This window comes from Myotis lucifugus, unplaced genomic scaffold (assembly GCF_000147115.1).
Source record: "Myotis lucifugus unplaced genomic scaffold, Myoluc2.0 scaffold_99, whole genome shotgun sequence".
In the NCBI taxonomy this organism is placed as follows: domain Eukaryota; kingdom Metazoa; phylum Chordata; class Mammalia; order Chiroptera; family Vespertilionidae; genus Myotis; species Myotis lucifugus.
The window spans coordinates 4,055,783-4,070,195 of record NW_005871147.1 but is presented as its reverse complement, the minus strand read 5'-3'; the positions used below and the strand labels follow the sequence as shown (position 1 = coordinate 4,070,195).

The following is a 14,413-nucleotide window of genomic DNA, read 5'->3' as shown; positions in this document are numbered from 1 at the left end:
CATGACATAGAATGCTCCCAAGGTCTAATTATTAACTAGAACCGTAGGTAAATCACTATCAGTATTAGGATCTGATGTTTAAAGATAGGATAAGAAAAAAAAAGAGTAAGAATTGGGCAATGCAAATGCTAAGGAATTTCTTTTTGCCAATTTGCTTCTTGTTTCTTTTTCCTACAACTAAAATGAATTTTACAAAGACTAAGTGACTGCATTAAGCCTTTCTTTCCAATCCATACCAAAAGTAAGAATATACAGAAAGTGCTACTTTTTAGAATTTCCAATAGCTCCATTTCCAGTATTCTGTCCCCTCGTCAGCAGACAGATGTCCTGGTGTGTATCTTTTTTCTTCTTCTATCTAAAACAAAAGTGGGCAGAAGGGTTACATATTCTTTGGGACACCAGCTCGTACAAAGACTATTTCTGGGCATTCTTTGGCAATGTTTCTTTTAATGGCACCATACAATACATCATTTGTATTAAAAGAATAAAGAAGAAGTCCTTCAGAACTAGAGACAATTTAACTAAAAAGGATTCACAAGAAAGAAACCGAAAGGGTAGTACTAACTTATATTCTGTAATTATGTCCCTTTTGAGGACTAAAAATCCAGCTGAAACAAACCTCAACCTGTCTTTCTAGCATTCTCCCTCTAGCATTCAGACTCCAATAATTCTTCAGTCCCACCAGGATCAATAACGCATTGATCCTGCTACCTTTTCAGCAACCCTGCTCCTCTCCTCATGGGCTCATTTCCCTCCTGAGGTGGATGCAAACTCAGTTCATCAGGATAATCACTCCTGGTATACATCCTTAACTGCCTTGCAGGCAGTCCCTTTGTCATACAGATCCACAATCCCTTAGGGATCCATGTGTCTTGGAATTCAGAATTTTTAGGATACACCCTAAATGCCCCAGCTGGGCCTGGGGCACTGTCCCAAAGTCAAACATATTAATATTTCTATAGCAGAATACTTGACTATTCCAACTAAGTGGGATAAATAAAGCCTTACAGGTTTATATAGCTTCATGACCACTCAGATCAGATATTGCCACAATGGTTTGCCAAACTAAAACAAACAAAAAACAGAGTTTTTAGAACTTTTTAAATTTCAGAATTGCACATAGGATTATGTACCTGTACTTCCTTGGCAAAACCCCAACCATCTTAAATCTCAGAACCTGCATCCACACAACTGAACTGGCTAAAGAAAAGGCCAAGATCATGTGAACTGGTCTCACTTTAAATTCATTAGCACTACCTTTTGTGGGTAAGTGCTACCTGACAATTTCACTACAGTTCCTTATCCACTCATTCTCCCACCCTCTCAAGTGACTTTGCCACACCCTCTCTTCTCTCAAATTTTGCCACTTCTCACCCTTAGCCTCTTAAATTCATAAAATTAAAATAAAGTAAAATAAAATAAAAGCACTCAGATTCAGATGAGAACTTCCATATGCTCCCATCCCTTATCTACTTGCAATTTTATCCATATACTCTGCCTTCCCTCCAATATCTATGGATGAACTGTCCGTCAGTCCACCCCCTCTCTACTTTGTGTACTCACTAGCAATTCTCACCTCTTTCCTGAGATATCCATTTCTCCCTCTACTCCATCATTTCCATCAGCATATAAACAGCATACAAAATACAAATTCTATCTTAAAACAAAAAAACTCTCCCGATCCTCCACTTGCCCTTCTATCTGCTGCCCCATTTTCTCTATTCCCTTTATAGCAAATCTGATCGAAGCTGCTGACACACTGTCTCCAATTTCTCTCTTTCCATTCTTTTTTTTAAAAATATATTTTATTGATTTTTTACAGAGAGGAAGGGAGAGGGATAGAGAGTTAGAAACATCGATGAGAGAGAAACATCGATCAGCTGCCTCCTGCACACTCCCTACTGGGGATGTGCCCACAACCAAGGTACATGCCCTTGACCGGAATTGAACCTGGAACCCTTGAGTCCGCAGGCTGATGCTCTATCCACTGAGCCAAACCGGTTAGGGCTCCATTCTTTTTTTTTAACCCATTCTATCACTCTACCAAAACAGTTTTTGTCAAGGTCACCAATGACTTCCACGTTACTAAAATGAATGGTCAATTCTCAGTACTTATATGATCTGTCCACAACATTTAACATAGTAGGTCACTCTCTTCTTTAAAACAAACAAACAAAAACACAACTTTATTTAGATATCATTCACATAGCATGCAACTCACCTATTTAAATCGCACGATTCAAGGTTTTGTATATTCAGAGTTGTGTAACCATCACTACAATCAATTTTAGAATATTCTCATCACTCCCAAAAGAAACCTATTACCCATTAACTGTTACCCTCCATATCACCCCCAACATCACCCGCCGCCCCCTCACCTGCTCCACCATCCCACCTGCGGGGCAAGCGATTGGGGTCGCCCCGCTTCCCTCCCCCCGCCTGGCTCCCTCAGCACCTGGGATCCGGGTAGCAGCCCTGCCCCCCCCCCGCCCCCCCACTGGTCGCTGTCTGCAGGGCGATCAGCAGGGCAATCGGCCCCTCTCGCACCCGCCTTGACCTGGTGCCGCCTGCTCACCTGCTCCACCATCCCACCGGGCTCCCGCTCTCCTAGGGCCCATCAGGAACAGCAGCACCTCCACTGCCACCTGCTGCCAGCGTCGCGTGGCATCGCCGACGCCAGCCATGTTCCGCACCGCCCCCTGGTGGTCAGCACAAGTCATAGCGAGTGGTCGAACTCCCGGTCTCCTGGTCAAACGACCGCCCAAGGGGACAATTTGCATATTAGCCTTTTATTATATAGGATAATATTCTATTGTATGGATACCCCATGTTTTGTTTATTCAATTATCAGTTGAGGGACATTTGGGTTGTTTCCTTTGTGGCTATTATGAATAATGTTGCAAATATTCACATGCAAGTTTTTGTGTGAATATACGCTTTCATTTCCCTTGGGTATACACCTAAGAGTGGAATTGCTGAGTCAGATGGTAATCTATGTTTAATGTTTGAGGAACTGCCAAACTGTTTTCCAAAGAGGCTATACCAAATTACATTCCCACTATCAAGTAAGAAAGTTTCCAATTCTCCATATCCTCCCCAACACTTGTTAATATTTCTTTTTTGACCATAGCTGTCCTAGTGGTGTAAAGTGGTATTCATTGTGATTTTGATTTGCATTTTCCTAAAGACTAACAATACTGAGCAGCTTTTCCTGCACTTATTGATCATTGAAATATATTTTTGGAGAAATGTTTATTCAGATTCTTTGCCCTTTTTTTGGACTATTTGTCTTTTATTATTGAGTTGTAAGAGTTCTCTATATATTCTAAATACCAGTCCCTTATCAGATATATGATTTGCAAATATTTTCTTCCATTTTATGGGTCTTTTCACTTTCCTAATGATAACTTTACAGAACAAAAGTTTATTTCAGTGAAATCCAAATTTATCTGTTGTGTGTGTGCTTTTTGTCACTGTGCTTTTGTTGTAACATCTAAGAAGCCACTGCCTACTCCAAGGTCATATAGATTTACTCCTATTTTTTCTTCTCAAAGTTTTATAGTTTTAGCTCTTATATTTAGGTATATGATCCATTACGAGTTAATTTTTGTGTAGGTATAAGGGAGGGCTCTAATTTCATTCTTTAGTGTGTGGATATCAAGTTGACTTAGCACTATCTGTTGAAAAGACTATTCTTTCCTCCACTGAATTGCTTTGGCACCTCTGTCGAAAATCAATTGACCATAAAAATAAGGGTTTATTTCTGGAGTCTCAACTGTATTCCATTGATCTATATGCCTAACTCCGTGGTTGGCAAACTGCGGCTCGCAAGCCACATGTGGCTCTTTGGCCCTTTGAGTGTGGCTCTTCCTAAGCCTTAGGAGTACCTTAATTAAATTAATAGCAATGTACCTACCTATATAGTTTAAGTTTAAAAAATTTGGCTCTCAAAAGAAATTTTAATCATTGTACTGTTGATATTTGGCTCTGTTGACTAATGAGTTTGCCGACCACTGGCCTAGGGCAGTGGTCGGCAAACCGAGGCTCGCGAGCCACATGCGGCTCTTTGGCCCCTTGAGTGTGGCTCTTCCACAAAATACCACGTGCGGGCGCGCACGTACAGTGCGATTGAAACTTCGTGGCCCATGCACAGAAGTCGGTTTTCGGCCTGGGCGAGTCTATTTTGAAGAAGTGATGTTAGAAGAAGTGGGGGGTGTCAGTCAGTCGGGCGATGGGAGACGCGGGGGACGCAGCGCAGGCGGGCTGCGGGATACGCAGCACAGGGGAGATACATTGTTTTGAGGTATGTTCGCTGAGGTCAACCCCTTCCAACTCTCCCATCCACACTTGTCTATCTGAAACAAGTATACAAGACGAGTGTGGATGGGAGAGTTGGACGGGGTTGACCTCAGTGAACGTACCTCAATCAGACTGAGGACGTTTTTAGCAAAAGCCAGCTTAGGAGTACCCTAATTAAGTTAATAACAATGTACCTACCTATATTGTTTAAGTTTAAAAAATTTGGCTCTCAAAAGAAATTTCAATCTTTGTGCTGTTGATATTTGGCTCTGTTGATTAATGAGTTTGCCGACCACTGTCCTATGTAAAAACAGTAACCATCCCATCTTTACTCTAGTACAGTGGTTCTCAACCTTCTGACCCTTTAAATACAGTTCCTCATGCTGTGACCCAACCATAAAATTATTTTCGTTGCTACTTCATAACTGTAATGTTGCTACTGTTATGAATCGTAATGTAAATATCTGATATGCAGGATGGTCTTAGACGACGCCTGTGAAAGGGTCGTTCGACCACCAAAGGGGTCGCGACCCACAGGTTGAGAACCGCTGCTCTAGTACTTCCTTTACTTATACTCAGTTTTATCATTTTCTTTTTCTTTTTTTAAAATATATTTTTATTGATTTCAGAGAGGAAGGAGAGGGAGAGAGAGAGAGATAGAAACGTCAATAATGAGAGAGAATCATCCATCGGCCGCCTCCTGCACGCCCCCCATTTGAGGATCAGGCCCACATGAGGGATAGGGCCCACAACCCGGGTATGTGCCCTTGACTGGAATTGAACCTGGGACTCTTCAGTCCGAAGGCTGATGCTCTATTCACCGAGCCAAACCAGCTAGGGCCAGTTTTGTCATTTTCTACTGCAGTGTCACAACGTATTCCCCAATTTCACCCTATTTCTAAGCTAGATAAAGCTCATGAGGACATGACTTTGCTTTGTTCTAGCCCCTAACACAGCTCCAATAGAAACTTCTGTGATGATGGAAATACTCTATATTTGCACCGTCTAACACAGTAGCCACTACTTGCACATGTGGCTACTTAGCACTTGAAATGTGGCTAGTATAACTGACTCAAGAGCTGAAATTTTAACTTATTTTATTTTAATTCAATTTAAATAGCTACATGTGGCTAGTGGCTACTGCATTAAACAGCACATCTTAGAATAGTAGTCACTCAATAAACACATAATGGGTACCCAAATATTTGTTGAATGAATTAATGGAAGGAAGAAAGAAATCTGAAGGCTTTTCTTCTCCTTTAGCATAAAAAATTTCTGAAATACACAAAAAGCAGGCCATAGCAAATGAACCCTCAAATACCGGAAGTCTTTTCTAACCTGAAATAAGTTTCAGTGGATATCTCAATCTGGCTTCTACCAGTGACTATATTCTTGAAAAATAGAGAATTTATATTAACCCAAGTTTATATCTAATAGCATCTCTTAGAGACCTTTACAGGTTACGAAAAAATGACTTTAGGAATTAGATCAGGTGTATGTTGAGAGAAATACCAGTATGCTAATAAATGTTTGAAGCGTATTTGTGATAATACAACACTAGAGGACTGGATGTATGTTTTTATATCAAGGACCTGATTGCTCTCTTTCACCACTTATCTTCTCCACTTAAATTTTAATAAAGCCATACTCTTAAAGAGGAGCTATATGACTACACAAAATTGCAGAGAACCTTACTATTGTTAGATGACACAAATTCCTTGGGCATTGATTTTGTCTTATTAGTCTTTATAAGCCTAGCATCTGGTATAATAAATGTTAATTGAATGAATTTCATAATTGCACAAAAGTGATACATGTGACTTGTCAGAGTGCAAATGGATACACTGGATCTCTAATTTCCTAAACAGATATTAATCTGAAAAGGAAACTCTCATGTGGATTTTTATACATGTCAGGTCAAAAGGCAGCATAATGTTCTGGAAAGAAATCAAACTGGGAGCAAGAACACCTGGGCTTTAATGTCCCAACTCACTAAGTGGGCTGATCCTACACTAGTTATTTATCTTCTCTAGGCTCATTTGTAAAAAGACAAAACTGTCTTTTAGTTTGGACTTGATGGTCTTCAAGGATGCTATCTAACTTTAAAGCAATTATGTTCTAGTCTACATCCACAATACACATCCCTTTATAAGATGCTTATAAACTTTCCCTTTCTATGCTAAAACTTGTCCCTATAATTTACTTTAAAGAAGCTATACATTGAATATGATTTCATAAGAAGACACCATGACTACTTAGTGAACTGGTAGTGTGCCCCATTTCTTGAGGAGTGCCAAATTCTAAAATGCTGCTGGAATCCTGGGTTTAATTTACAGTCAGCCAGCTGACATTGTGCTTATTAGTATAGAAAAGACAATTTGGGCCATATGTTTGCTTAGTAAACTCCCATGACCATTTGTGTTTGAAATGTTTCTTCAATAGTTCTAAGCCAATTCTTATCTCTTTCCCAGCTGGCTCCTAAAGTGTACTGTTTTAGTCTCTGTTCTGAGGTTTTACCTTTGTTAAATGAAGTAGTAATACTGAAATCATGCTCTGATGTTTATTAAAGCAAGGAAACTGAAAGAAATGAGGGTCATTCATGTGTACCTTCCCTTGATGCTGCTTTCATGAAATTTCGGTCGGACCTTGCATTTAAAATGTGGCTTTTGGCCTCTTGTCTGTGCATCCTCCATAATAGTGAGCCTACACTAGCAAATAAATGCCAATACTGATGTCGTATTTGGGGCTAAACATTGACAGACAGACAATGGCAGCATAGAAAGCAGAATATAGCTCAAAATTTGTACATATGGTTGCAAAATAATCTTGTAATTATTAAAACTGGGGTTTACTTGGACATTAGTATTTGGTTCGTTTTGTTTTTTAACACCTTTACTATACCTCAAGAAACTTGACTGATTCTCTGCTATATCTTTAACCAGAATTGCAATTTTCAAATTTATGTACTTCATTTGAATGTCTTCTCTAAAATCGCCAATAAGGCCTATGTGTAATAAGTTTTACTAAACTTTTAAGAAACACATTTCAAATAATAGCAACATTTTAAAGTAAAACTTAAAATGAAATACTACTCTGAACACAGGTATCTGTTTTCCAACAACTAATTAAAAGGAGCAGGTTCAGATCAAACTGAAAACATATTATTAACCATCAACTGAACCACTAGAAAGATACATGCCAAAAGTAAGAATGTCCCATTGTATTAGCATTAACCAGAGAAATGGCTTCAGACATCTCTTATTCACACTAAGATCTAAATGCATACAATTAAAGTCACCAACCACATTAACTGTCCATATTAATCACTCACCAATTTAATTAAGGTAAACCATCTTCTCAGAAAGCTTACCTCTTCTCTATTTCTTAACATTATCAATTCGTTCACTGCATCAGTAATTACCTGTTTGTGGCATTATCAAATGTCCTGGATACAAAAATCCAATGTGTGGTAAGGTCAGTTATAGACATGTCCTGATGGCATATAAAGGGAGAAATTTCACCCATCAGAGTGGTCATCGAAAGTGCAAAATCTATTATGCCTTTCTCCAGACACTCCTGGCTAAATTTAAAGTGACAGGACAAACCAGATCAAAACTAAATAAAGCTAGGAGCAACATACAAAACCCTAATGAACCCTTAGAAATCCAGGTATCGATCTGTCAATATCTAAGCTCAATTAGGCCTTTCAGAACAAAATACCTCATGAGGTGACAAGAAACTAGTTTGAAGTCTTGGCTCTGAGAAGAATAAAACGAGTCACTTTCCATAGGTTACAGCTAAATACAGTCATTTCTCAATATGGAAATCTTGTGAGGATTAAATAAAGATGTAGGCCAAGTACCTATCTAATTAGTCCAGGAGCTGGCACACAACTAGTGTTCAGTAAATGTTAGCCCTCCCTCAATTCTTTAAGAACTCAAATCAGGCTGATCAAGTCAAAGATCAACTGATGGCTTAAAAAATAAAGTAACGAAAAACCTTAAATGGTCATCTAGACAACACATCTTTAAAAAAATTAATGTTAAAAAGTAGCAAATAGGATCATGAAAATGAATAACAGATGTTGAAAATATTTCTGAATGGCTCATCATTCACAGCCATTTACAACCTTCACATTTTGTGAAATCGTCTTCCGGGATGAGCTTTGACAAGAAACAGGCCAAATGCAAACTAACTCCACTTGAGAGTAACAGCACTGCTTGTAGCAGGTGAACAGTTTCCCTGATAAAAGTTTCACCACCATATACTTCAAGCTTTCAGCAATCAGGTTCCCAAACAAACCAGTAACACAACTATAAAGCTAATTTTTTTCATTAGAATTGTTAAGAAACAAGAGTCCAATAAATCATTTACCTTTTAAGGAAAAGACATTACTTTCTAACACACATAATATTTCTTCCAGGTCTAAGGAAATGAAGCTTATTTCACACACTGAAAAGTAATACTATAGTGAAGTCTTTTTATGACTCGAGGATGAAATATTAAAGAAATAAAGGTATGGAAAGAACAGGACTTGGTCTAAGAAGTCTTGAGATCAAGTACTAGAGTTGCCATTTACTGTATAACTTTCAGAAAGTTACTTAACCTTTCAGGGAATCAGTTTCTTATAAGGTTCTTTTCACCTCAAAAATGATATAATTGAAATGCTGATACTCTTCAGTCATATATGTTTGTACCTTTACTAAATAACACAGACATATTTTAAGATTGTAGTAACTTAAGACCCATTATGAAACAAAGAGAGTGAGTGAGTGTGTGTGTTTTGGGTGTTCTGACCCCAAACATTGTTCTCAGTAGTTAGGGCATTTACAAGCCTCGTGACACCTGAATTAACCAAGTAAGCCTTTAAACCCCTACAATGAAACATTAAAATTCAATGTGGCTATAATCTCTTCCTTACAAAACATGGACCCAAAGTGTCTGGCTTCAAGTATGGTTTAAAAAAAACAAAAAGGTGAAATGTATTATATTCACCACCCAGCTTTTCCATATGATCACATAAAAAACAAAAAAACGCAAATGAAAACTCACAAGCCCGTTGTAATACATTGTACCACTTCTGAATGCAACACTTAGCTCAGGCTTACTACCCTGACAAATAAAGGAAAGCACTTTATGAAGCCAATTTAATTGGGAGGTGACAGAAAACATACAGCCATTTTCTTTAGCCTTATCATCGAATTGGCTTCAGCTCCAATCTCTGGCAAATCCCACTCAACAGAAGAAATTAACCAGGTCAGCAGAACAGGTGCTACGTTGTGTCTGTCAAGGGCCTGGCATCACCACAATTACTTGTACACAATGAAGCAGTAATCTTTACAGATCATCTCTCCCAAGAAGCATATTGGGAAGGGGGAGGAAAACTGAAGGGAGGAGGGGGAAAGTGGGAAGGACAGGAATAGGAGGCAAAGAGAAAAGGCAAGAAAAGAAAATGAATGTGCAGCTGCCTTGAGGCTCAGCAGATGTCGGGATGTGATGTACGAGGCTAGGATAAGCTGTCGTAGCCTGCTGCCAAACAGTGGTAAGTGATTAAAGCCTGCACAGTTCTAAGCACCATATTTAGAATCTGCGGGGTTTCAAGACTTGCACCCATTCCTTGCTGTGCTGCCAGATGTTGGCAACCGGTCCAGTTCCTACTGACTGTGCATGGATGGCAGCAGTTGGTACAGCAGCAAAGCAATCTGGAATGCTTCCGGAGATACTGTACATTAACAAGTGTCACCCATCATTCACCTTTACAGAAGGCTGAAACAACTCCAATTTGCTGCCACTTCCCTCTTGGGAAACAGCCAAGATAAAGTTGCGCCTGGCAGTCCCATTTGTTTCACTCAGGTGTTTCAGCTGCCTTGCTGACCTCTATTAGTTTAAGTTTTAATTTAGATTAACCCCAGCACCCCAATTAACCGGCAAGGGGAAAAGCTAAGATGTGACTAGTCATAACTCTGAAATCAGAATTTACCGAAGTTAAAATTATTAATTGGAATGAAGGGCCAATCAAGTAATGCTATTTCTTTTTAAACAGACCTCCAGGCCAAAAAAAAAAACTTTTTTTTAAAAATCTTTCAGGCAAGGGATTGCCAGTAGAAGCAATTCTTTCCCATAATTTCAGTTTATTTTATTAAGGCTATTTAATTTATGATATACTCTCCATTGAATAATGTACACTTCAATTAATGAAGACTGAAACATTTTTGATTGTCTCCCATGATCTCATGCAACTATACACCATTAATATCCTATATCAGGTATTTCCTTAGACATTCTAGAACAAAGTAGAGTTCCCTATTCTTCTGACAAATGGATATAATAAGAGAAGAAAAGGAAAAAGGAATCAGGACCTCTGACTAAGAACACTTGAGGCTCCACCAATCCTCTTTCCTCTCATTACTTTTAAGACTCACTATGGTAATAATTTTATTGAACACCACAGAGTGAATAGGAAGATTAATAGAAAGTTTCTTTCTCGTTTTAGGACAAAACCAGAGGTATCTGCAATAAAGAATCACTTGTTCTACTGGGTTCACAGTGTAATTTTCCTAAGTTCCTTCCTTCATATTCCATGTACATAATACAGTCATCATGGTTAAACCTTCAACAAGCTGTTGCAAAATCTTTGCAAAAGTTAACACACTAAGAATTTAGCAGAGAAAAAAAATTATCTTGATAAATAATGGTTCAACAAAACTGATATATCACTGCTGAGCAACCTCCTCAATTCTCTAGAGCTAGAAAGTATACATCCTAAAGCACATTTCATTAAAAATATGACTTATCAAGAGACCCAGGATTATAGGAAATTATCTTAGTTCTTTAGAATAGTTCAAATGTTTAGTCTACCTCAGTATTCACTAACATCATTAAAAAGAGCATCATGCTAAGAGGTATGATGTCAGGGGAAGAACTGGGGGATGTTTGTGAAGAGATAGTATTGACAATGGAACCACATTTCAACTTCTACCAATTCTTTCTGTCTGCAAAGCACTACAATCTATATATCTATATATATAAAAGCCTAAGTGACCGTTATGACCAAACGACTAAAATGACTAGTTGACCAATTGCTATGATGCGCACGGACCACCAGGGGGCAAATGCTCAACACAGGAGCTTCCCCCTGATGGTCAGTACACTCCCACAGCCAACCTCCAGTGTCCGGCCAACGTCCCCCGGTCCCTCCCCTGGCCAGCCATCCCAGATCCGCCCTGATTGGGGCCACCGGCCAACCTCCCGCAACCCCTCCCCCTGGCCAGTCCCTCCCCTCAGCCAGTCAGCCAACCTCCTGTGGTCCCTGCCCGTCCCTCGCCCTCAGCCAGCAGGCCCCAATTGGCCTAGCTCCGTGGTCGGCAAACTACGGCTCGCGAGCCACATGCGGCTCTTTGGCTCCTTGAGTGTGGCTCTTCCACAAAATACCACATGCGGGCACGAGTACAGTGCGATTGAAACTTCATGGCCCATGCGCAGAAGTCGGTTTTCGGCCTGGGCAAGTCTATTTTGAAGAAGTACTGTTGATATTTGGCTCTGTTGACTAATGAGTTTGCCGACCACTGGCCTAGCTGATCGGGATTGGGTGAGATGGCCCCAATCGGCCCTTATAGCTGGCCAGGCCTAGGGACCCCACCTGTACACAAAATTGTGCACTGAGCCTCTAGTATTATTATAATCAACAGTAGCAATCTCAATACATACTTAACTGATTTGAACAGGCACAAAAATAAAGACAAGAGACTTAATAAGTAATAGAACCAGAAGTACAATTAAAGAATTCTGAGATCCCAGCCCTTTAGCTCCATATTCTGATATAATAGTAATTAGAGGCCCGTTGCACAAAAATTCGTGCAAGAGTAGGCCTTCCTTCCCCCGGCTGCCGGCACCAGCTTCCCTCCGGCACCCGGGACCCGGGCTTCCCACCGGCCCTGGCTTCATCCAGAAGGACATCTGGTCTAATTAGCATATTACCCTTTTATTATTATTGATAGGACAAAAACCAAATAACAAAAAATCCTCCATTAACATTATCAAAAACGGTTAAGAAAGAATAGACCTGACTCAAAGTTGAAACTGTTTTACAGATAATTCACAATGTGTAACAACTAACAAAGTAGCTGTAGCTACCTTCATTTCAAAAAGAAAAATATAAGACAAAAGAAAAGCAACAGATCCAGAACTACACAGTAAGTTAATTCTGAACACAGAAGTTTTAACTCCCTGTGTGACTCTATCCTCAAACCTTTTGGTCAGAGAAGTCTACCAGCTGTTTTAAAATGCTAAAACTTATTTGTAACAAAAGAAAAGAGTGTAAAAATCATACCTGGTGGTAAAAGTCATCATCATCAAAGATTTCTTCATCCAAGTCCTTCAGGTGGGCATTGGCAGGAGCTTGAGGAAGAATCTCCTATATCAATAAGAAGATAACCATTAGGTTATCAAAGTAATGTAGTACTATAAACATTCAAAGCAGTTTTCCTTAAGATATAAAGAGCTCTTAAAATTAAAGAACAAAAACAATCCAATTAAAAAATGGGCAAAAACATAAACAGGAACTTGACAGAATAAGAACCACAAATAGTGAAAAATCATTTGAAAATGTTTAACTTCATTCTAATTAAATATATGCAAATTTACATGAAAAGACACCATTTTTCACCTCTAAAACTGGCAACACTCAGTACTGGAAAACACAGCTGGTAGGATTGGAAATTACTACAGCCTTTTTTGGAGGCAATTCGGCAGCATTCATAGGGATTTAAAATGCATATTCTCTTTAATATTTCTACCTCGAGAAATCTATCCGTATGTTCACACAAATACAAAAATATAAATGCTCAGGAATGTTTACTATAGCACTATTTTTAAAACTGGAGATAACAAAAATATCCATTGTTTGAATAAATTATAGTACACATCCATACAATAGAATACTCTAGCCATTAGGAAAAATGAGGTAGGTCTCTATGTAATGATATGGAAAAATATCTGGGATATATTAAATTTAAAAAGTTGTAAGATTTTATAAATACTTTATAACATTTTATGTATTTATATACACATACATATCGATATCATTTAGTTTAAAAGAAAAGGCAACCACATTTTATATATGTATATTTATGTATGTTGCTGTGTATATATCTTTCTGTGTCAGCAGAGAAATATATATATATGAATGGAAAATAATCCGAAAGCATGTTACAACTATGAACACTGGTTAAATCTGAGGAGTAAAATTTTCAGACTAGGAGGAATTTTATTTTTCATTTAAAATTCTTCTGAACTTAAGAAATTATTAAATATATATTTCTACTATAAATAAAAGAGTTTCCTTTCAACAAAAGAATGTGACTATTCCAATTTTGGATCCATTTCTGGAGTATCCAAACATCCAACATAAAGCCTAAAGAACACACTTGCTTCAATACTGACATTTCTAAAGAAACTGCTTTAAAAATGAATTTTAAAGTTTGGATTAAAAATGCTTCCATTACCACACTCACATCAACTTCAAAATTAAGATAAGACTACACACAAGTTAAGAATAGCTCCATACTTTAAAAACATTTAAAAATCATTTGGAAAAAAAAACCACATTTCTTAACAATTTAGTACTGTTTTCCCCACTTTCTTTCATTAATTTTTCATATCAAGAGTAATACCTACAAGGAGGTGATCAGATTTTTCAGTTAATTAACCTCACAGAAACTGCTCCCCATAATCATCCTGCACGCATCACAGAGTTCTTACCGGTTGCCCTGGCAAACTCTCTGGGACAGGCTGCGCTGCTGGCTCGGGTTTGCCAAGAACTTGGTAGATAGAACGCTTGGTCTGTGTCCTTCGAAGTAATCTTTCTTTGTCCATTAGAATATGATCAATCTGAGTCAAGATTGAGCGTTCAAAGGCACCAAAACCCTGCAACAACATTAACCAGTGTCAGATAATGCAGAAAGTCTGTGCTGAAGGCAGCTACATTGGTTTCTCTATCTTTCTGTGACGGCAGAGAAATAGACAAACCTTCTTTCCAGAGAGACTTTCTGTTAAAGACTGAGTTTGTGAATGGCTGTAATTGTTCTCAGAAAAAAAAAAAGTGGTTAATAGATTA

At 38.5% G+C, this 14,413-nt stretch overlaps 1 protein-coding gene across 2 annotated transcripts in view; it reads right to left on the bottom strand.

The window, feature by feature from the left end:
• AATF (apoptosis antagonizing transcription factor) overlaps nt 1-14,413 on the bottom strand; it is an 86,433-nt gene that overhangs the window by 40,082 nt on the left and 31,938 nt on the right. For both annotated transcript variants that reach the window (XM_023756839.1, XM_006092252.3), the window contains exons 7-8: nt 14,059-14,223; nt 12,629-12,712 (exon numbers count right to left, since the gene is read on the bottom strand). In XM_023756839.1, the coding sequence (XP_023612607.1) occupies nt 12,629-12,712; nt 14,059-14,223 (249 nt within the window). The remainder of the gene's footprint in view (nt 1-12,628; nt 12,713-14,058; nt 14,224-14,413) is intronic.